Source organism: Patiria miniata, unplaced genomic scaffold (assembly GCF_015706575.1).
Source record: "Patiria miniata isolate m_02_andy unplaced genomic scaffold, ASM1570657v1 HiC_scaffold_9, whole genome shotgun sequence".
Lineage (NCBI taxonomy): Eukaryota > Metazoa > Echinodermata > Asteroidea > Valvatida > Asterinidae > Patiria > Patiria miniata.
The window spans coordinates 7,275,515-7,300,434 of NW_024037076.1; the positions used below are offsets into that span (position 1 = coordinate 7,275,515).

At 39.2% G+C, this 24,920-nt stretch overlaps 1 protein-coding gene across 6 annotated transcripts in view; it reads right to left on the reverse strand.

Annotated features, from left to right (window-relative positions):
• Positions 1–435: 435 nt before the first annotated feature.
• Positions 436–24,920, reverse strand: part of LOC119720575 (mitochondrial mRNA pseudouridine synthase Trub2-like) — a 42,827-nt gene continuing 18,342 nt past the window's right edge. Inside the window, exons 3-6 of one of the 6 annotated variants that reach the window (XM_038190299.1) lie at positions 4,889–5,032; positions 4,025–4,097; positions 836–975; positions 436–679 (exon numbers count right to left, since the gene is read on the reverse strand). In XM_038190299.1, the coding sequence (XP_038046227.1) occupies positions 615–679; positions 836–975; positions 4,025–4,097; positions 4,889–5,032 (422 nt within the window). In that variant the 3' untranslated portion in view covers positions 436–614. Of the gene's footprint in view, positions 680–835; positions 976–2,252; positions 3,865–4,024; positions 4,098–4,888; positions 5,033–24,920 lie in introns of those variants that run through there. The other 5 variants (XM_038190295.1, XM_038190293.1, XM_038190298.1 and 2 more) reach the window with 5 other exon arrangements.

Genomic DNA, 24,920 nt, shown 5'->3' on the forward strand with positions numbered 1-24,920 from the left:
TCGGACATGGCCTGTTCGATGACGTTTGAGTCTGGTTTACGTCCCTTTCGTCGTACATAAGAGCGAGGCGGATTTTATACCATTATGGTAGCGGCAATAGCGCCCTCAATACAATAAAACATTTTTCTCGGACAAGTGTGCGACGGCGCCGGGGCATTTTTAAATTTTTTTGTATTATTTCTTCTCTCGCAACTCGGAAAATTGGGACGTTCCGATTTTCGGGCACTTTTTATCTCCAAAATCGGAACAGTTCCGCCTAAATCGGAACAGTTGGCAGGTATGCATATACCTGACTTACCTGTGAAGAAATCATGCATGGCATGCTGACGTGCGCATGTACGTTGACTACATGTACATGTATGGCATATTTTTGCTTTTGAGGGAATTTGGAATGGCCAAATAACCGAATATTCGATGGATTGGAAGGTCGAATATTCGAATATTCAATTATTCGAATTGACTCAGCCCTATTGTACGTGTCAATGAATGGGATTTGGGGTTACATTGAAGGGTTATATTGCAGTACATTGAATAGCCCAATTATTAATCCAAGTTTATTATGTCTTTAGTATATATTAGTGAACCAGTTTAACAAGATCAGTTAGTTCATCAGGTCATCGGTTCAGTTGTTGTGTTGTGCAACAAGCTGCTATATCCGTCTCCTGCGTTGGCAAGGGAACTGTAACCACATGTACATGTGGATATTCAGAGAGTAAATAAACAAGGGAACAGAGCAGAAAATGAGTTCACACTTGGAGTAGATTTCCTCTTATGTAACTGCTACATATAGCATTTGTTCATGACAAGAAAACTCTCATATGACATAGGTTCTTACCAAGTTCAAAATCCGGTGGTTTAAACTGTGTGCATCTCATGTCCAGAATGAGTGGGGGTATGTTGACACCAAATGGCCTTAACAAACCTCTGGTGGCCAGCTCATATGCCTCCTGGCTCTGAATGTCCACACCAGAGTTACTGCAGATGTACAAAAAAGGGCATTACATGTGTTTTATTGCAATTTTAACCAATATGTATATTTGTAAAAAGTTTCAAAATTATCTTATTACTGTAACCACTGTACAATAGTATACAGTAGATTCCCGTTATAGCGCTCTCAAAGGGACCGAACTGAACCGAGCGTTATAACCGCACAGCGCTGTAACCTACGTACATGTACATGTATTTGTACATGTACACATGTACATGTACTGTATAAAATACATGTATGTACATGTACACACATACACGTACACCCATGTATGACTGTACGGGTCGGACTATGCATACATGTAACATGTCAAGCCTGTGATTCTTCTGTTGGACACCTCCATCAAAATCATATTGTTCGTTTCAAAATGGGGAGAATGAATTCTGTTGCCACATACACAAAATAATGAAACATTTCTGTTTAAAGTCGAATAAAACAGTCGAGACAATCATGGAATCTACGGAGTTAATATTTTTAATTTGAATTTTGCCGCATAAAATATGAAAGTTTACAAAACATGCATAACCTATAACTGAACAGAAGGATTTTTGTTTGAACACTGGAACAATTTTGAGGGCCGAATGTGTCGCTTAACCAACGCAAAAAAAATCTACGAAGTCTTGAACGACCCTGGAGCAGACCGACTAGGGTTGAATTTTCATCTTCCAAACTTCACCAAAAACATCTCAAATTAACGGCTGTTACAACATTAACATGGAAAACTTCATACATTTAAAATGATTGTACAAACGAATCTGGAAAACATTATCCCTACTTCTCTCTTGCAGCGACGAATCAGTCAACCGTACAATACTAAGCTTCATGCACACACAACACAATCCCACTGTATGCAAAACGCACACACGTGCTCGCGACTCGACTGCGCTGGGCGGAAGTTGCGCTATGATGAGCATGTGGCCTCCATTCCAGGCGCTCATTCATGCAGCAGGAGTGGGGAAAAAATGCCCGAATTTTTCAAGGGCCAAGACCTCATATGAATCGAAACGCGAACTTTGAAAGAAAATTCAAGATATTTTTTTTTTGGGAAAGAAGTGACTAATAAAACAGGAACAAATATCCTATAGCCAAGGGGTAAATCGATGTCCGTCTCGTTAATAAAATAAATGTATTTAGTACATGTATAAGATTATGAAGTTTCAATACGGTGAAAAACACAAAACAAAACGATGCACATTTCAAATCTAGTCCCTATAATTCTGGGGGTTTTGCCTACAGAAGACGCGTGCATCATCGAACATACAGCTTTATTAATCACCGTCTGTACCCGGACCCGTTGGATATGCCCTGAACACTACATGCATATCGGCACATACAGTATGTACATGTACCGTACGTACACCCACTGTGTGTGTGATGCTATGATGGACTGTATGTACATGTACATCTAGTGTGTGCAACCACGTGGCGTCAGTGGGCAGACCGCGCCGCTCCTTGCGGGTTTCGTCAAATCTGCGAAAAATCTGACACTCCAAGGTGAATAGCGTTATAACAGGAATCATTTTACATGTTTTATATTGTTCCTGGGTCCTAAAATAGTGAGCGCTATATCCCGAAAAGCGTTGTAAACGGGAGCGCTGTAACCGCAGGAAAATGTACACAATGAATGGGAGCGCAGTCGGGGAAATGAAAAATGAGCGTTATATCGGCAGGAGCATTATATCAGGGCGCGCTGTAACGGGAATCTACTGTATTTCAAGGTTGAGGGTTGCGAACAAGTGGCAATTAAACAAATTATATTAAAAAAATATGCCAATTATAATAACCATGATAATAATAATACATACCCAATTCATCAATAATGGTGTGATCAGATTACAGAGACACAAGCCGCAATGGCCATTTTTCTGTCTCCAAATGATTTCAAAGGATTTTTGAAACCTTACTGCCCTACATTTATTTCTTGGTACCTCCTGAATCCTCCAAAATCCCCACTTTGCAATTATATTACCCATTGGTACATTTTTTGAGCGTCAACTTTCCAGGGCCATCAAGTCCCACACAAACTTAAAAGTGGTTCTTGTAGCTTCTTTTTATAAATCTATTAAAATCAATTGGATTTTAAAAGATCTGTGACAATCAGGGCTAATGCAGCATTTTTCAATGAGAAAAGTATGTTTGGAACAAGAACACAAAATACATAAGATGAAAAGTCTCTGGAAAGAAACATGCTTTCCTTCCATGTACATTTACATGACATTTCACAAGTTTGGACTGTGCACAGAGTTTAAAATTCGCAAAATTCTTTTCACTTTTACAGAAAATAGATTTCTGCATTTCCTTTTCCTAGCCAAACAACATGAATCCTATTTGATTGGACCATACCAGATAAAACAAGTTGATTCCAGAACAATGGTAAACTTGATCTCCCATCTTATATTCCTTTTATATTTTCTATTATTTATTTACAGAAACAAACTTGATGAATAAATTAGAATCATTACCGTTTCACACCTCATTTTAAAAAATCTGTACGAGAGAGCTGAAATTAAGCCTTTTTGAAAACCATTTCAATACCAATAGCAAATTTTTTTGCATGCTGAAAGTTTGTTGTCACATGAATGTTGTCAACCACCTTGGCTATGGCTTTGCTCGTCCCCACAGCTCTCTTCCCATACACTCGTTTATTTCAGGCCGTAGTATAGTGATTCGGACCCAGCCTTACACTTTCCCAAAATTAGCAGCTACCACGTGAGCAAAATGATACGCAATCCATATGTACTGAACCAGTAATTACATGTACCAACACATGTACCGGTAGGTGATGCAACTGTGCCTGATGAACTCTTTGTGAATAGACCGGAATATGCGCAGCATTCTGGGACTGTGTGCCGCATCACAACACATACAAAGTATCCCTAAAAAGGAAAATTATCAGTTCGTCAATCGTAGGGGAATCTAGTCTTATTATTAGACTAATGTTCATGGATAATGCCTGAAGTAAGGCCAAAGGCACCAGATCATTTATGCACACTCACACATACACCATGTTTGACTTTGAAATTTACAACTACTGACCTTAACATTACCTTCTGGTGGCTCCTCTGCATATTTGAGATGACCCTCTCAAACTTCTCTTGGGTGACATGATCTGGAATTCAAGCAAAAAATTAGTACAAACATACATTCTATTTAGGAACCAGTCTTTTAGGTATGGATGAAAGAGGACAAGTGGATACCAGTTTTAATCACTTGGGGATTTTGTGGAAATAGGAAAAATTGCCTAAATTTAATTATACAGGTTTGTTGTTGGACAAAATGAATTTGCTTGCAGTTAGGGGATTTCAAAACAGGTTCATATGACTGGTTACATTTTGGAGGTAGTAATAGAGGAAAATAATTAAATCTTCTGGTTAAATGGCATATTCACTTATGTATTAAAAACTTTGGACAATGTTAAAACCGGAAAAGTGGCATCTCTGTTTCTCTCTAAATTTTGTTTTTAAAACTGCCCTCCGTCCAAAACAATTATTGATTTATTTTCAACATGTCTTTAGTAATTTAGCCCAGTGCAATGAGCATGTAGCTGAATATCTTATTGAAATTATTTTCTCAAACTATACAATCAGCCTCACCTGTTTTACGACCCTTCGGTTGTGCAGTTTTGGGGCTTTTTTTTTTTTTTTAGCAAACTACAGTTAATCTTTCAACTCAATCTGTCCACAGTTGACACTTATGTCAGACTACAGTTGGGGTGGCTACTTTAACTTTCTAACAAACCTCCTAATGAGCTTTTCATTTCTGGGACTACGGTTTATTTCTTGGGATTTCACTTTTAATACAGTTACTCTCTACCAATACCAATTTCCCCAGAGATGACACTTGCCAACAACACTTTCAATTTGACTGTTACAGGATATTTCTAACTAAACATCATCTTACCAAAGGTAGATTTTTGCCAGATTTTTCCATCAGCATCATGGTTGTCTGTTGCAAAACCAAACTGGCCCTTGATGGTGTAGGTCTTTGACATTAGTGTGGTATGGTATGTATCTATGTCCTTGGTGCCAAGCTTCACAGCTAAAACTATCCATGAGAAGAAACAAATTGGACAAATATGTTAAATGATCAGCGAATGTCTCATATTTGACATAAATTTCACTCACCACTTGTCCACTAACATTTAAAAATCTGTTTAAAAAACTTGCTCAGGATTTTTCTGGTTAACCAATTAAATAAGAAATTTATCCTAGGATACAGGAAATCATCCTAAAACTTGAGAGTTTGCCATCTGTCCCTGTAGAGACACTCCTATGTAGGGATTTTGCCATTGAGAAACAGAAGTTTGGAATGTAATATTCGAGTCTGCAAAGGAGAAGTACTGTGACAGGATCCAGTAAGATGGTGCCGAGACGACAAGTGACTCCACGTCACAAAAGCTAAGTACCCTTTCCATTTGTGATCTTACCCTAAAATCCTGTAGGTATCCCCACACAGCGGCCAGCGACATCAAGGAATTATGTTTGGCAAACCTTAAATACTCCCTCAAGTCTTGCCTTAGCTCAGTTAGCCAGCACAAACCCAAGCAGCCCAAGCAAGCCACCATTACAGGTATCATCATCACAGACATCATGACCCCCAACCCTTCCCATTAGAACCCTTCTTTTTCAGAAAGGGAAACAATAGACGGGCAGAAGAAGGAATGCGATGCTCTCTGCTCTACTATTGATATGCTGATGAGCTCTCCTTCTCGTGGTGCCTATGTCCATTCAATGCCCCCGCCTTGTGCCCTGAGCCGTAACCGTCCATGTGCGACCACGGGCCAAGCTAGTCCAGCAGTGTCAACAGCCAACCGCTTTGCTGCATTAGCTACGGAAGATGTCAATCTCATCATCATGAAAGACAACATTGATGATCCACGGACTGAGGCTGAGTTGCTGATTGACTCCTACTACAAGGCTTTGACGCCAAGTGTCCAACCTGGCAAGAAACAGGAATGTTCAACACTCCCCAACTAGCTTGACCAACGTTTTAGCCAGCGAGCCATGCAGGCCGTGTTAGCATGTCCAGTTGTGAAAAAATCATGGGCTATATTTCCAAGCACGGCTTGTATTTTTAAACTGAAGCCGTGCTAAAAATATTAGAAAATCTATTTCAGTGATGGGGAATTTCAGGTGAACAATTTGTGATTTTAATTTCTGAAATAAAAGGCAAAATATTTATGGTTTTCTTGGACAATTCAAAACATTAAGACATTTAACGCAGGCAACATTCATTTTGCGGCGCAACCACGCACGCTCCAATCCCGCAGCCTTGATTGTGGTCCGATTTTAGTCTGGTACATGTATACGTTTCGTTTGGTACAAAATTGTATCTGTACATGCACAACGGAAAAGGGAAACTAGCCATCTCGGTACAGTGATGGCTAGTAAAAGGGGGAAAATAACCCACTTTTGTAAGATAGATATTGGCCTTCAAAATATGCTATTTTTTATATGACGTCACATGTCACGTGATGAGGTCATTGTGACATCACTTAAATTTTCATCTATAACACATTCTAGTTTAGGTAAATACCAACTTTCAACCGTATCAGACCTGTAGTTGTGGAGATAAAGCCCAATCTGTCATATCTAGCCGAATTCTGCTAGAAAATGGTCACAACAGAAAAATCGCTTATAATGTGACATCATGTGACTCATGATGATGTCACGATGATGTCAGTGTTCAGCACACAACTTCAGATGCTGGTCTAAGTATATGCCGAGTATAAAGGCATTCGGATTTATTTTAGTGCCGGGGACAAAAAGACGTGTACAAATGCTATGGGCAAAATGACTGAAAAAGACAAACTAGACTTAGGCCAAAAAAAAAGTCTCCGGTTTCTGGTATGGAGCTTGCCCAAAAAGTGGTGCGGCGATGCGGCTTTTTTTTTTTTTTACGTGATTTTTTTTGCCTCAAATGTCGGCTGATGACTGCAAATGGTGCCCGACTAAACTTAGTGCAAATATATGGGAGTCCAGAGAGGCCACATAAAGCTTATTCTCCATTATAACCCCATTCAAAAACACGTTAAAATTGTGCAGCAGCAGGATTCCAGTCAAACCAGTGAGTTTGGCGGTTTTGAGACATCATCTTTCATCGAAAAAAAAAACTTTTTCATTTTGCCGACACGCATGGCTATGGCGACGAGCGCGCATACCAGAAACCGGAGCCTTTTTTTTGGCCTTATGTTTGTGGACAAAGACAGGGCTATTTCGGTAACTTTTTTGTGACATATATGTGACTTGTAAAGTTTCAAGTATAAGTTCAATCCAGGAAGGATGTGTATAATGTGTTCTATTTATAATAAATGGTGGCATATACATGTACATGTACATGTAAATATGTGATGACATTCTCATAGGCCATGTCACGTGATGACTTCATCGTGACATCACTTAACACATCCCATTCCCAGTGTCGGTACATACCAAGTCTTAAACCAATCAGACCTGTAGTTCTGTAGAAAATGGCCGTCGAAATATGCACATTTAATGTGACGTCACATGTCAGGTCATGACGTCCCCTTGACGTCACATACATTTTCATCTATAACTCATTCCGCTTTAGGTACATACAAAGTTTCAACCCAAACAGACTTGTGGTTCTGTAGATATTGGCCTTCCAAATATGCACTTTTAATGACGTCACTCTTGTCACGTGATGAAATCACCGCGACGTCACTTCAATTTTCATCTTTAAAAAATCCCGGTTAAGGTACAACCAAGTTTCAACCCAATCAGACTTTTGGTTCTGTAGATATTGGCCTTCAAAATATGCACTTTTAATGACGTCACATGTCACGAGACGACGTCATCATGACGTCACTTCAATTTTAATCTTAAACACATCCCGGTTTAGGTACATGTACATACCAAGTTCCAACCCAATTGGACCTTTAGTTCTGTAGATATTTGCCTTCAAAATATGCACTTTAATGTGACGTCACATGTCACGTGATGACGTAATCGTGACGTCACGTAAATTTTCATCTATAACACATCCCGGTTTAGGTCCATACGTACCAAGTTTCAACCCAATCCGACCTATAGTTCTGTATATTTAGGCCTTCAAATTATGCAAGTAAAATATGACGTATTCGGAACACATCTTTAGATGCTGGTCTACATGTGTGACGAGTATAAAGGCAATAGGATTGATTTTAGTGCCCAAAGTACCTTGGACAAAAAAACGTGTACAAATACTATGGGCAATATTACGCACGTTAAATGTGACATCACAGGTCACGTGAAGATGTCACGATGACGTCAAAGTTCAACACACATCTTCAGATACTGGTCTAAGACTGTGCAGAGTATAAAGGCAATGGGATTGATTTTAGTGCCCAAATGCCGGGGACAAAAAAATGTGTACAAATGCTATGGGCAAAATGATTGAAAAATAAAAATAAACTAGAGGTTGTAGGAACAACCACACGGTGTTGGGCCATTGTAGATGTTGACGTTGATTGTTGATTGTTGATGTTAATGTTGATTGTTGATTGTTGATATGTTGAGGGTTGAGGGTTGAGGGTTGAAAAATAGCGCGGTTTAGTAATTATACAGAGGATAGTTTAAAAGAGTCAGGTGAGGATCTGCACGCGCGTATGCTGCTGTACTGTAAACTTATCAAGTACAATCGTTACAAAACCCATTAAATAGCTCATATCTCTAAAAGTAAAGGTCGCACACCATTAGCGCAATACAAAATATTGCTAGCCATACCCTCTTCACCCAAATGCGCATGCTTTTACAAAAAAGCGCCTAATTGGGCGCTTTTGCCAGCCCAATTTTTGAGTATCATATGACGTCATCAGAAGTCAAAAATGTGCTTGCATTAAGAAGTTGTCATATAAACGTGTACAAAACACTGGTAAACAAATAAATTGGTCCATCAAACAGCCGTTACATGTAGCTCAATAGTTAACATACAACAGTCGTAAAACCAGACACTCAAGAAGCGAGCACGGGGAATTCCCTTTTGTACGCAATCATAGCGCACTGTTTTCGGGATTTTCCCTTTTGTACGCAATCATCCCCATTTGCTGTACACACAATATACGTGGTATCAAATGAGCGTTTCAAGGCGTAGGTGTGTTCAACTTCAAATTTCAAGGGGACTGCAGGGCATCTTCTAGTTAACGTATTGTAACGAAACCTTGGGAAGTTTTAGACCTATTATTAACCCTAACCCACCTCACTCCTCCAAAAGCCTCCTGGCGGTTTTGGAGGATTCTAGAGGATTGAGGATGAATGGTGATTGAATCAAATGAGGATTCTGGAGGATTGAGGATGACTGGTGATTGAAGCACATGAGGATTTTGGAGGATTGAGGATGAATGGTGAATGAAGCACAAGAGGATTTTGGAGGATTGAGGATGAATGCATTTTGAGGCAGGACTTGTCTGATGATTTTGAAGGATTTGGTGTTGGTTATCCTTCATTTAAACACGAGTGCAAAGTTTTGGGATGAGGAGGAGGATTGAGGATGAATGCATTTTGAGGCAGGACTGTCTGACAATTGTGAAAAATTTAGGCGGAGTTGAAAAATTTTGGAGGATTTTGGAGGATTGAGGATGGTTGTAAGCAACAAGGGCCTAGGGGGTTAGGGTTAAAGCGCCATTTAAAGCACAAAACTTGATTATATCTTTGACGGTTGATTTTTTAGCAATTTTCAAAAGAAAAGAGGTCTTTTCTTTGTAACTTTTGGTGTGATTACGTAATCAATTTTTTTTCGCTCACAGGTCTTGTCTGCATTAAGGTCATCATGTATCTTGATTTTGAAGCGATTACCGCAAATATTGCCACAGACATCAACTGAAAATGCGTTTTGGACATTTTTTTTACCTGCCACTAGAGGGCGCTCGAACTCTTGATGGCGTCACCGATCATTTTTTTGGAAAGATCAACCCACCCACAGGCTAACATCATTGAAAGCAAGTTCATATCTTTTTCCACTTTCAAATTATTAGGCATTTCCGGTTTCGACCGGAAGAAAGGGTCATGTGATTGACGCGCACAAGATAAAATGAAGAGCATGCGTTATCATGTCGATTCCCGCAAAATTCAAGTTCCGGTCTCTCACGGTTGATTTTATATTGAATTTCAAAGATTAAATTTATTATTTTTTGAAGTGACGTCACGTGACCCATGATGACGCCATGATGACGTAATTGCAAAAAAGCACATCTTCAGTTGGTTGTGCATTCATGTATTGACAATTGAAGTTCATATATGTTTTCATGTTAACAAACAGTTCTGGAGAAGAAATGTGTCTTGATGAATAAAAAGAATAATAGTAAATTCTTACAATAACAATAGGTGTTGGGCTGAGCACCTAACTAGAGGTTTATGTCTGTTGGCAACAGAACATAGGGCTTTTTCGCATTATGCTTATTTATTAGTAATATTTTTTCATTGAGCCAAGTTTGAAATCAATTTGATGAAAGGAAGTGTACAATTTTGGAAGCAGAATAAAATTGTAAATATTAAAAATATCATAAAAAATAACAGCGTTGCTGTTGAAACCCCTCAGCCAGAGTCAAGTTATCATACGGAAACCATTAACCTTTAACTCAACATGGTGACCTTGACCTTTGACCCCAGAACCAGTCCCAACATGCCTGTACCAATGGGAAGCCCCCTACTGAAGTTAAACACCAAAATTTCATTTCTAACTCAAGTTATCATTCGGAACCATTGACATTTAACTCACCACAGTGACCTTGACCTTTGACCTTTTGACCTCAAAACCAATCCCCAACTGGCCTACTCCCAAGAGCAACCCTCTTCCAAAGTTAGACACCAAAATCTCATTTCTAACTCAAGTTATCATCCGGAAACTGTTTACATTTAACTCACCACGGTGACCTTGACCTTTGACCTTTTGACCTCAAAACCAATCCCAACTTGCCTACTCCCAAGGGCAACCCCCTACCAAAGTTACAACCCCAAATAACATTTGTAATTCAAGTTATCATCCGGAAACTAAGCTGCCCGGGCATGCGGACGGACGGACGGACGGATGCCCTAGGCGATTACAATACCCCTCGTGCCTCTCAGCTGAGGGGTAAAAATCAACCAATGACGTCATCATGACGTCACTTTCTCAAATCCTAGCTAAAATGCTGAACTCGACCCCTCAATAAACAAGATCTATCTCTTTTTATGAGCAGCTGGTCCAGGATCGCCAAAAACTCAAGGAACGGAACCCTCCAAGGACTAAACCACCCAATACCAACTCAGCCACCACTGCATATATCTTGGTCATCGGTGACCCCGTGATCAAGTGACTACAACCCAGAAAACTGAGTAGGAAAAAGAAAGTCATCTTCCATGCGTGCTGCGAAAGATCAAGAACATCGCTCTGAACGCAAAAACACCTGCCAGCCAAGCAGAATGTTTCTGACAATTCTTCATGTCGGAACCAACAACACCTCCAACAATGTGGAAACCATTGCTGTAATCGCCTCACCCGGTGAAACACTGCAATTAAAGTCAGTGACAATTTTGATCTTCCATTGCTAAAATTAGAAAGAGTCCTAATACAAAAAGGTTGATGATTCAAATAACCTACTTAACTCTATCACACAGCGCAACAACTCAGCCATGTGGTTGCAAAGGCCGCTTTCTAAAGGTTATGTAATAGTTTATTTTGAATGAAACAACATGCACACAGACATGTTCACGTTGGCAAGCGAAATCTTTGAAAATCAATTTTCCTCGTTTGGAAGACCATATCTTCTTGCAACTTTCAAGGTTTACTTACTTCCCTCATAATGATCCAACTATCTGTGCTAAAAATCATTTTGATATAGTTTTTGTTGAAACTGGAAAAATAGGCCTGGCTAAAAGTGACTCAAAATCCTAAGAACAACCTACGGAGCTTCATATACATGTACATGTACTACGGTGCAAGTCTCAAGTGTTTGTTTTGTGATCAATTAAAAATAGGATTGTCCAAGAAGAAAGGGTGGAGAAGCCACATTGAAAAAAATGTATAAACTAGAGGTTCGCATTTGTTGTTACAAGCGCAGAGTGGTCGGGCAGGCAACTTTTTTTCATAAAACACGGCCGAGTTAAGTTATGAATATGTTTATAAATGTAAGAACAAAGGATCACGAAATTAAATCCTTTCCATCACAATAAATTATTTTGTTTGAAAATGCATCTTTAACGGTGTGATGAATTTTCGTAAACATTTTATGTACACATACGAGTTATTTCTGGCTTGCTGATTGAGTTTGGAGTGGATAAATGTTTATTGTGAAGTTAAATTACGTATGGAAATATGGAAAATATAATTGTATCATGTACATGTATTGATAACACCTAACTTCCGGTTTCATGACATCTCTAGTATTCGGAAGCAAAAGGTTAACATTAATTGTTATGGATATCGTTATTAAATTTTGGGCTGCGAAGATATACGACATGGATCAAATGATAGAATTCAATTTTTAATATGATTGTTTTCAATTCTCATCGACATAACTTCTGGTCTAATGAGGTCATGAATTTGAAACCTTGCCAAGTTATCTGTGGTTAATCAAAGAATATCAAGGGGCGATGTGGTAAAATTGGAACCGATGGTCTTCAGATTAAAGAAAACAAACACAATTGTATGTGCCGCTAGGGGGCACCCTTTCGGATGATGACGTCATCACACTGTTTTTTGTGACTTGCATTTCTCACTAAACACTGCAGTATGTCTGCAGTAAAATGCTTCCGCTTTTGCATTCTAAATATTCAGTTGTTATTGCACTTCCGGTAACACCGGAAGTACATGTAAAGGTCAAGCGGTTTTGTGTCCAGGAACAAGAAATGTTTCTCACAGCATAGTCTACAACCTCACGAAAAAACGAACACGATACTCTATTTAGTTCAAAAGATATAGCGTGAATTATTTGGTCAAAATTTGCCCTTTACTCGCTTGTAATTTGATACCTAATGGCGTGATGATGACGTAACAAAATGTATTACATCTTTGTAACATGGTACAAGTTCACACAAGTTTTTTGTGATTGTACCGTAAACCATTCGGAAGAAATTTTGCTTTGTTTTTATTTCAGGCTAACGTCTTCATTTTGAATGCACCTAACTTTGACCTTCTGGTAGACACGGAAGTAAAGGTCAAACGAGTTTACGTACGTGACAACAAATGTTTAGCAATTAATGGTCTATCTGATTAAAGAATACAAACATCAATGATTATTTAGTTCAAGAGTTATAGGTAAAAGTAATTGATCACTTTTCCACCTAAAATCACTTGTAATTTGACTCCCGATGACGTAATCATGACGTCAGAGTAATATGCACCACTTCGGATGAGGGTCGATATATATTGAAAGTTACAAGTTCATATCATAAACCGTTTAGGAGAAAACCTGCGAAGAAGTATTGTCCAGAAAAAAGGTAAGTAAGAAAAAAGAAGATTTATGAGAACAAATCCAGACGGTGGTCGGGTTATGCCCCACCACTCAACAGTGTACAGGCACCCTAATATTTGAGTGAGTGATTACATTTGCACATGTATACTGGTTTGGTAAAAAAAAATAATAATAATAATATTAAAATCTTATTGTTTTAATCCTAATGACCTTTGCCTTTGTCTTATGGGGTCCAAACTTACAAGTTATACAAGCAAGCTATAATAATAATAACTAGAGGTTGTAGGAACAACCACACGGTGTTGGGCCATGGATTCAGCAAACTTTGCCACACACATCAACTCAAAATATGCATGTTTAAATCCATGTTTGACTTTTTAACATGCCGCCAGAGGGCGCTCTAACATTTGATGACGTCACCTGTAAAATGTTTGTACAGTACTGCCTAGGCAGACACTCGAATCGTTGAAAGCAAGTTCGCATCTTCTGCCAATTTCAATTAATAAAGCACTTCCGGTTTTGACCGGAAGGAAGGGTCACATGATTTTGCACTTCAACCAAAAATGAAGACCCTGCAATATTTTATCGATTGCCATAAAAAACAAAATCAAACCTGTAGCAGTTGATTTTATATTGATTTTCAAAGATTAATATGGAAATATTTATTTGCTTGTAATATGACATTTGATGACGTCATTGTGACGTCATCGCCAGAAACCTCCAGAGCTATATTTACTCTGCTATATATAGCCACATCTTGATTATATCTCTCACGGTTGATTTTTTAGCAATTGTTTAAGGTTTAAAGGTCTTTTCTTTATAACTTCCGGTCTGATGACATAATCAATTTTTTTTGCGCACAGGTGTTGTCTGCATTATGGTCATCATGTACATTAATTCTGAAGCGATTACCGCAAACTTCACCACAGACATCAAGTGAAAATGCGTTTTTGACGTTTTTTAACCTGCCGCTAGAGGGCGCTTCAACACTTCATGGCGTCACCCATTATTTTTTTTGAAAGGTCAATCCAGGCAGACACTTAAATCGTTAAAAGCAAGTTCATATCTTTTTCCACTTTTAAATTATCAGGCACTTCCGGTTTCGACCGGAAGGAAGGGTCACGTGATTTTACGCGCACACAGGATAAAATGAAGATCATGTATATGTTTTCTCGGTCAATTTCGGCAAATGAGCAGCCAATTTAACCACTACGCTATTCTTTTTCGCGCGAAATCAAATGCTACTGAAAAGGGTCATTCGATTTCGTTTTATGACCAGTCAAATGTACTGTTGCGTCATTCGATTTAACAAAATAATCATGCAATTTAACAATTCAACAAAGCAGCATTCAAATTCGCAGGAGCTTTTTGAGGCGTGTGTTTAGTCATTGAGTGGTCGGGCACAACCCGACCACTCTCTGTTATTGTTCTGGTAAATCTTTCTTTTTTTTTTCCCGGACAATACTTCTCCGCGGCTTTTCTCCTAAACGGTATATGGTATGAACTTGTAACTTTCAATATATATCGAACCTCATCCGAAGTGGTGCATATTACTCTGACGTCATAATTACGTCATCAGGTGTCAAATTACAAGTGATTTTATCTGAAAAAGTGACCAATTACTTTCACCTATAACTTTTGAACTAAACATTCAATGATGTTTGTATTCTGTAAATCAGATAGACCATTAATCGCTTAACAGTTTTTGTCGTGTACGTGAACTCGCTTGACCTTTACTTCCGGGTCTACCGGAAGGTCAAAGTTAGGTGCATTCAAAATGAAGACGTTAGCCTGAAATCAAAACAAAGCAACATTTCTTTCGAACGGTTCACGGTATGATCACAAAACCTTGTGTGAACTTGTACCATGTTACGAAGATGTTATAAATTTTGTTACGTCATCATGACGTCATCAGGTATCAAATTACAAGCGATTTTAAGGGCAAATTTTGACAAAATAGTTTGCTTTATATCTTTTGAACTAAATAGAGTATCGTGTTCGTTTTTTCGTGAGGTTGTAGACTATGCCGTGAGAAACATTTCGTGTTCCCGTACGCAAAACCGCTTGACCTTTACTTCCGGTGTTACCGGAAGTGCAATAAAAACTGAATATAACTCAAAAGCGGAAGCATTTTACTACAGACATATATATTATGAAAGTGTTTAGTGAGGAATGCAAGATGCAAAAAACAGTGTGATGACGTCATCATCCGAAAGGGCGCCCCCTATCGGCACATAAAAAAAAGTTTCCCTTCTTTAATTGTAAAACCATTCGTCCAAATTTTACCAAATCGCCCCTTGACATTCTCTGATTAACCACAGATAACTTGGCAAGGTTTCAAATTCATGACGTCATCAGACCGGAAGTTACTTTAAGGAGAATTTGAAAAAGATCATAGTTTTAATTTAATTCTATCATTTGATCCCTGTCATATCTTCGAAGTCCAAATAATGATATCCATTACAATGTTCACCTTTGGATCACTAATGCTGTGACGTCATCAAACCGGAAGTTAGGTGTTATCAATACGTCATCAAACCGGAAGTGAGATGTTATTAATACAAACAATTATATTTCCCATATTTTCATACGTTATTTAAACTTAACAATGAAAAATTATCCTCTCCGAACTTTATCTGTATTCACTAACCACTTTTGACTGATGACGTCATCAAGCCAGAAATAACTTTTTGTGCACATAGAATGCTTACTGAAATTTATCACACCGTTAAAGATACCTTTTTGAAACATTGATTGTACTTGAAGGGATTTAATTTCGTGATCCTTTTTTCTACATAAACATATATTCCTAACTTAACTGGGCAGTGAATAATGAAAAGGCTGTCCGCCAGACCACTCTGCGTTTGTAACTCAACAAACGCGAAACTCTAGTTCAAATTCATTTTTGGGCAGTCATTTCTGGAATTTGTGCAATCTAAAAAACGCTTTGTTAAATTTTTGTTTCCTTAAGAATGTTGAAGGCATAAATACGGTTCACTTTTTGGCACTTGAGTCACTTTGCCGATGTACTTCGAAGACCAGCTTTCGCTACAGTTTTACACGCATATTTCTAGAAATGGCAGCTCGTGGTCGCTACGCTAGAGTGGCCCAGGTAGATCGAGAAAGGTTGATTGAGGCCTTCGAGGGAAACAAGCAAGACTACCTTCAGCTTGCGGTCAATTTGAACATTAACAAGTCCACAGCCAGATCAATTGTTGCAACATATTTGAGGACTGGAAGGCGAGAGACGCTGGCAAGAGGAGGAGCAACCCACAGCAAGATGGATGATGACATGCGAAACCATCTGCAAGGCATCCTTGACGCTAATCCTGTCTTGACACTTCAACAAATGAAGGCTAGTTTGAGTGAGCATCTGCCAGAGAAGCCCCAGGTTTCTACTGCCACCATAGCCAGGGCCTTGGATGGGATGATGATTACACTGAAACTAGTGGAGGACGTCCCTGATGCAAGAAATTCCCCTGAAGTTCTTGATCAACGTGTCCACTATGGTGAGTGGTTCCTGCAGCATGGTGTTCTGGCGCATCTAGTCTTCATTGACGAGACAGGTTATAACGTCTGGACTCGACGCTCCCAGGGTAGAGCTCCACGAGGGATCGCTGCAAGACGAGTCGTCGACAGACAACGAGGGAAAAATTGCAATGTCACCTTCGCTGTTTCTAGTGAAGTAGGCTTGGTGCACCACCGAATCGCATTCGAAACTGTGACGCGAGAGAGATTTGAGGAGTTTCTTGCGGACACAATTCAAGAGTGTGATGCAGTTTTCCCAGACGACGAACCCATTTACCTCATATACGACAATGCGAGGCCTCACGTGCGAGCCCAACTCCCTGAGAGTGCCAACCGAATGATCCAGCTAAAGCGCCTCCCTCCCTACTCCCCATTCCTGAACAGCACGGAGATGGCACACTCTGCATTCAAGGCTGCAGTTAAACGCATCCTTGGGTTACCCGAGTGGCAACAACGTGTCGGAGACAGACAGGCTGCCCAGCAAGCAGGAATGAACATGCAGCAGTGGAGGTGCGATCTCCTTCAACAAGCAGCCATCCAGAGCGTTGATGTCATCACCCAAGTGAAGTGCATGCAGTGGTACAACCAATACCCAAACATATATGCCAAGATGTCTGGCACGCCAACAGATTGATGGTTGAGGAAGAAACAACATAAACAATAAAAAAACAGGAAAAACATAAAGAAACACCCCATTCAAACACAATACAAAATTAGGTCTTGGTCAGTTAACCAATAAAGATCCCCCCCCAAAAAAAAAATTTTAAAAAATGAAGAAGAAAACAAAGAAGAAGAAAAAACCTCATTGGCCCCATGTAAAGTCTACTGGAAGCATAAATAAAGAAAACAAGGTTTGCCTGAATTAAAGTGAAGATACGAAACAGTTGCCTAGTACAGTTTATCTGTTTATTCGTATTTCTTTAGTCGTACTTATTTGAATTCTCTTTAAGCGAAATTGATTGCCTCTTTACGAAATTGAAAAAAATGAAATCAGTAAAATCTTCAGTCGAACCAGCTTTGCTAAATTGAATGATGATTGTGTGTCACGAAAAAGAATGACGATATGCTAAATTGAACACAGTGCTAAAGGAATTTGAATGCCTCAAAACGAAATTGAATGGCCGAATTCTGAATTTGAAACGCAGTAACAACTGGAGAGGCAAAATAGCTTCAATTCGAACGCACGAAAAATTAAATTGGCTGCTCATTTGCCGAAATTGACCGAGAAAACCTACGTGTATATTACCATGTCGATTCCCGCAAATTTCATATTCCGGTCTCTCACGGTTGATTTTATATGAAATTTCAAAGATTAAATTTATTAAACTTTCGAGTGACGTCACGTGACCCATGATGGCGTCATGATTACGTAATTGCAAAAAAAAAAACATTTGCGGTGGATTGGGCATTCACGTATTGACAAATGAAGTTCATATATGTTTCCATTTCTCCAAACAGTTCTGGAGAAGGATTTGCTGAGAATATGCTGAGAAGAATAAAAACAGTAAAATCTTACAAAACCAATAGGTTTTCGGATAAAGCCCAACACCTAATAATGGCATTTACATTGCGCAAAATACATAAACATACATGTTCTAATAGAATATGCACCTATATTGTGACGTCACATGTCACATGATGACGTCATCATGACATCACTTAAATTTTCATCTATAACACATTCTGGTTTAGGTAAATTCCAACTTTCAACCCAATCAGACCTGTAGTTGTGGAGATATAGCCCAATCTGTCATATCTAGCCGAATTCTGCTAGAAAATGGTCACAACAGAAAATGATGGTGTCACGATAATGATGGTGTCACGATAATGTCAATGTTCAGCACACAACTTCAGATGCTGGTCTAAGTATATGCCGAGTATAAAGGCAATCGGATTAATTTTAGTGCCCAAAGTGCCGGGGACAAAAAGATCTGTACAAATGCTATGGGCAAAATGACTGAAAAAGAAAAACTAGACTTATGTTTGTGGACAAACACAGGGCTGTTTTCGGTATATGTACATGTACATGTATGTACATAAGATCTAATGCGCATTACAATAAAAATTACTTAAAGGATAAAACCGTACTGCTACCTTCATTGTATAAAGGTTCAAGACATACATGGACATGCAATCCAGATATCGCTGTGGAACACACATTCTGGAAGTTGTATTCTTGTGGAGACATTTCTTTGTTCTCGTGTAGTAAAGTTCTCGAGTTTGAAATAGAAGTTTCAAAATGCTCTTATTTTAACCAGAATTAATTTCCTGGGCTGAAATTTGGACTAAATATCCCTTTTTTAAAACTCTTCCATTTGCGACATATCAACCTACCTTGGAAATTCCTAGTTTTTGAGTAAAATCCATATATCTATTTCGTGAAATTCTTGTGGAGACGTATTCATCTATAGAAATGTTCTTGTGGAGACGAATACAATCTTTTGTTCCCTATTGTGTGCATGTCTCCTTAAGGTAGTAAATTCCAGCACCAAGTGCACACGCATGCACACACACACACACACCCACACATACACATACTGAAATTTGTATTCTTGTGGAGACATTTCTTTGTTCTCGTGTAGTAAAGTTTTTGAGTTTGAAAGTGAAGTTTCAAAATGCTATTATTTTAAAGCCCCTGTCACACTTTTGCATATCCTAATTCCTTATGAGTTCCTTATCAATATTTTTCAATACGCAGCCGTACGCTCAAAACGTCGAATTTTTTTTGATAACTTTGACTTACGTGCGACGTACATCTACCGGTAGCGTACAAGTAACGAATTCAGTGCATCCATTGCGTATGAGATGCGTATGAGTTGCTATCTGTTCGTTTCTCATCAGTTACGAATAAGTACAATGCGCTGCCCGCTCGCAGGACCAGCGGTACTAATTCGTGCAATACGTCAGCATTCGCTATGAGTTCGTTCAGCGTGCGTTGTATCTGCACTGCAAGTACGCTATGTAGACGTCCAATATAGGCGGCTCATTAGGCCAAACAAAAAAAATGGTGTGTTTACGGTAACGGTCAGAAAAAAAATCCAGGTAGGTAGGTAGGGAAATAATTTTATTTTGTAATTGGCTGTTTCGGCATCCAGCCGAAACAGCCTTTGTTTTTTTTATTTTATTGCGATTGTGAAGTTTAGGACACTTTTCCCCACGGATGAACACATTCTACTTGTAAGTTGTTTGTATTGCCACATTCTGAACAAACAGCTATGTTGTAGACAGATTACAAGCTTTGTTTGAGAGAAATATGGGGGTAACTAGCAGTGTTGTAGTCGAGACCGGATAGTCCGAGACCGAGACCAAGACCGAGACCTGAAGATTCGAGACCGAGACCGAGACCGAGACCAGCCCCTTCAAGGCGGACCGAGACCGAGACCAATATGGTCCGAGACCGAGACCGAGACCGAGACCGCTGATAATAAATAACAATAGTCGAAATAAAAAAAACAAGACACGTTATTATAGTTGAAAAATGTAACCCTTCTATTCACAAAGAATACAGACCAAAATGTTGACCAGTGGCAGTGTTGACAAATTGATACATGCCACCTTACTTGAGCAAAAAGTAGTTACACTTAAGAAATATGGGCTTTGACATGTTGTCTGCACCCAATCGTGACAAAAGTAAAAAGTTAAAGGTAGATGTTTCATCTGTTATAGGAATTCGGATGCTAAACTCCACAGTCACCCCTTGGTTTCAGCTATGACTTCTAACGGATATTTAAAGATGCAATTTTAATTTTACATTGTGCCTCTTTTTTCCTAAAATAAATATAGGACTTAACTTCTAACAAGACTTGTGTACTTGATTTTAAAAAGTGGGAGCTAGAAAATGTTGAATTAATTTTTAAATTTCTGTCATAGAATGTGGACTTGTACATGTAGACCCACAAGTTGCGAGGTGGTAGCCAGAATGTGCCAGATATGGATTTTTAATTTTTTTTCTGAACGGGATTTTAATTTTTGAGGAATAATGGGGTACTTCAAAATGAGCAGCCAGAAAATGGGGTCTCATCATACACTCTCATGGCAACAGTGAGTGGTAGCTGATAAGAGTGTTCGAGTTCAATGCTGGAAAATCAGGTAGAAAAATTTACTTTTTCTTCAAAATACTGTCCCAAATTAAAGAGAACATTGTGTGGGGTCGAAAATATAACTAATTTGAAGCACCTCATTTATTATTAGAATACAAAATGCAAGTGATTACGCCCACAGGGGTCAAGGGCGGATCCAGAACACAATTTTTGGGGGGGCCAAAAAAATATTGGGTCCCCCCAAAAAGTGAGTCAAAATTTTGGATTCTAGATGCTCTGTGGTGCGATCTGAGGCAATTTCTGACCACTTTAACCAATGTTTTTTGAGGAAAAGATGGTGGTGTACTCATTGCCTGCCTTTATTGCGATGTCACATATAAAAAATAATTGTTTTCGTTTTTTTTTGGGGGGGGGGGCCATGGCCCCCTTTGGGCCCCCCCCCCTGGATCCGCCCTTGACAGGGGTGGGCTAAACTACACAATCCCCGAAAATGGTTGACCCTTATTGCATAAATTGTTACAAGTTCATACTTTGCTTTATGTGCCCGACTCAACAGATAAATGCCGAACTTGTTCCAAATCGTTCAGTGACTGGTACTGCTGCAGCTTTACATGTACTTTGGGGACTTTCCAACGTGCAGTCGAGTCCGGCAAACCGACCACGATATATAACAAGCTTGATCTACGGGCTAGCAAATGTTTTAACTAACAACGGTACTGAACAAAGTGAACACAAAGTAATCGATCGAGCTGTAAAAGCTACATATTGCCGGTCTCGACCCGAGACCAGCCAAAATATCGAGACCAAAGGGGACCGAGACCGAGACCAAGACCGAGACCACAGCTTCCGAGACCGAGACCGAGACCGAGACCAGCAAAAAGTGGTCTCAAGACCGGTCTCGAGACCGAGACCGGTCTCGAGACCTACAACACTGGTAACTAGTCAAAAAATGCGAGATTGCGCAATACCACTTTTATACACGTCAATGCGTCTGGCGGCGGGATAGGGGTTGGGGTAGTTTTGACCCAGCAAAAACATGACCTGCGTAAGAAAATTGCATTTTCCACCTTGTAAAACTTTCTTAAATGACAAAAGCAGGTATTAATCGGATTCAGAGAAGTCTATTAAAGGTCAGTAAAGCCATTTTTAAATAATCAAATATTCCAGACAGTAATATAGCCACAATGTAAACAGGAATTCTTAACTACACAATCGCGTATATTTCCTTGCTTTTAATGCTTCAAGTATAATTCTTTTTAAGTCATTTTGCCCGTAGCATTTGTACACGTTTTTTTTTTTACCGGCACTTAGACCAGCATCTGAAGTTGTGCGCCGAACATTGACGTCATCATGACGTCATCATGAGTCACGTGACGTCACATTATATGCAATTTTTCTGTTGTGACCATTTTCTAGCAGAATTCGGCTAAATCTGACAGATTGGGCTATATATCCTGCACCCGATTTCACGAAGCGCTGCGACGCATCGCAACTCAAGTTACGACGTGTTGAGCGCGTCGTAAGTTCCTTGACAACGGCTTAAAACACGTCGCAAGTTACGACGTGTCTAGTGGTCATCGCAAAATAAGAAGAGTCATTTCTAAGCCAGTTTTATGCCACAAACATGACATTAACGAGATTATAATACCGAGGCAATGTGTGTAAAGTTGTAAATTGAAAATTCATTGAAAAATTATGAATTAGACCGGAATATTAGAGTTGAAATTTCAAAGTAGCTATACAGTCCAATGAGAGCTTGTTTTCCTTCAAAATTGCATCGCACGGCCGCCATTTTGTTTTACGTTTTAACAAATTTCGAGCTGAGATCCGACGACTCTTTGTTGAATATCAGACGACTATTTACTGTACGCTGACTAAAGACATAAAACAGTCACCGAGTTGTGCTATAAATACACCTACGACGCATCGCACTTACGACGTGTTTAGTGAAATGGATCGCAGGACGCATTGCAGCTGCGACGCATCGTAGAGATACGACGCGTCGCAGCGCTGCGATGCATCGTAAGTTACGAAGAGTTTGATGAAATCGGGTGCAGAACCTACAGGTCCGATTGGGTTGAAAGTTGGTATGTACCTAGACCAGGATGTCTTATAGATGAAAATTAACTTGAAGTCATAATGACGTCATCATGTGACATATGGCGTCATATAAAATAAACACATTTTGCAGGCCTATATCTCTTGAACTACAGTCCGATGGCATTGAAAGTTGGTATGTACCTAGACCAGGATGTGTTATAGATGAAAATTAAAGTGAAGTCATGATGACCTCATCACACGACATATGACGTCATCTTAAAAATACATATTTTGAAGGCCAGTATTACAAGAACTGCAGGTCCGATTGGGTTCAAAGTTGGAATATACTTAGACTGGGATATCTTATAAATAAAAAAATGATGTCATGATGACGTCATCACGTGACATATGACGTCATAGTCAATAAACATATTTTGAAGGCATATATCTCCTGAACTACATGACTGATTGGGCTAAAAGTCTGTATGTACCTAGACCGGGATGCCGTTATAGATGAACATTGTAGTGGCGTCATGATGACGTCATCATGTGACATATGACGTCATAGTACAGTTGCATATTTTGGAGGCTAAATACTTATGATTGGAAAAATGGTTTCGCAAAATTGTGCACAATTTCTGTTGATATGACTACATGCGACATGCTACAAGTTTTATTTGGTTGACAAATATAGTTTCTACCTGAGCCTCAATATGATATCGATCACAATATCAGTCACGTCATGATGATGTCATCAGATAAGAATTAATAGACATTCAATCCAATCTGCATTTTTACGCATATGTCTTTGAACCATTTGTCCTCATGATTTTACAACTTTCGACTTCACATCTACATGTATTATCTCACGTTAGTCTAGAACATGACATAAAAAAACACAATAGCGAACCAGCCATAATTATGATTGTCAACAAACATACACCCCATAGACTTTGTACACGTGTTTTCTCAACGCCACTTTTTACATGAATCTTTGTCATACGTCATTCAAAATCAGCATAGGCATAGTCCTTATAGCATAGTTGTGCCCCGAAGAGTGACGTCATCATGGGTCACGTGATGTCACGTTAAAGATTAATAGATTTAATCTTTGAAAATCAGTGTAACATCAGCCGTGAGAGACCCAAACTCGACGTTTGCGGGAATTGATAGAATAATCCACGATCTTCATTTTATCTCATGTGAGCAAAATCACGTGACCCTTCCTTCCGGTCCTAACTGGAAGAAATTCGAAGTGCATTATACTTTGAAATTGGAAAAAGATGTGAACTTGCTTGCAACAATGTTAGTCTATGGCTTGGTTGTTCTTTACACAAAATCCGGCGACGTCACAACATGTTAGAGCGCCCTCTAGCGGCAGGTTTACACCGTCTGCAAATGGTGCCTGACTATTCTGTGCAAAATATATGGGAGCCCAGAAAGGCCACATAAAAAAGCTTATCCCCTATCCTAACCCCATCTTAAAACACGTTAAAATTGTGCAGCAGCAGGATTAAAGTCAAACCAGTGAGTTTGGTGGATTGAGACATCATCTTACATTGCAAAAACACCTTTTTAATTTTGCCGACGCGCTTGGCTATGGTACGGAAGCTTGAATTGCCTTCCGCGATACCGCGTTACCGCGATAATTTATCGCAGAAATCAGGAAATCAAAAATAATTCCTTCCGCGATACCGCGTTACTGCGATAATTTATAACAGAAATCGTGAAATCAAAGATAAATCATTCAACGATAACGCGTTACTGTGATAATTTATCACAGAAATCCAGAAATCAGAGATAATTCCTTCCGCGATACCGCGTTACCGTGATAATTTATCACAGAAATCCAGAAATCAGAGATACCTTTTCCTCGATACCGCATTACTGTGATAATTTTCCTCGATACCGCATTACTGTGATAATTTATCACAGA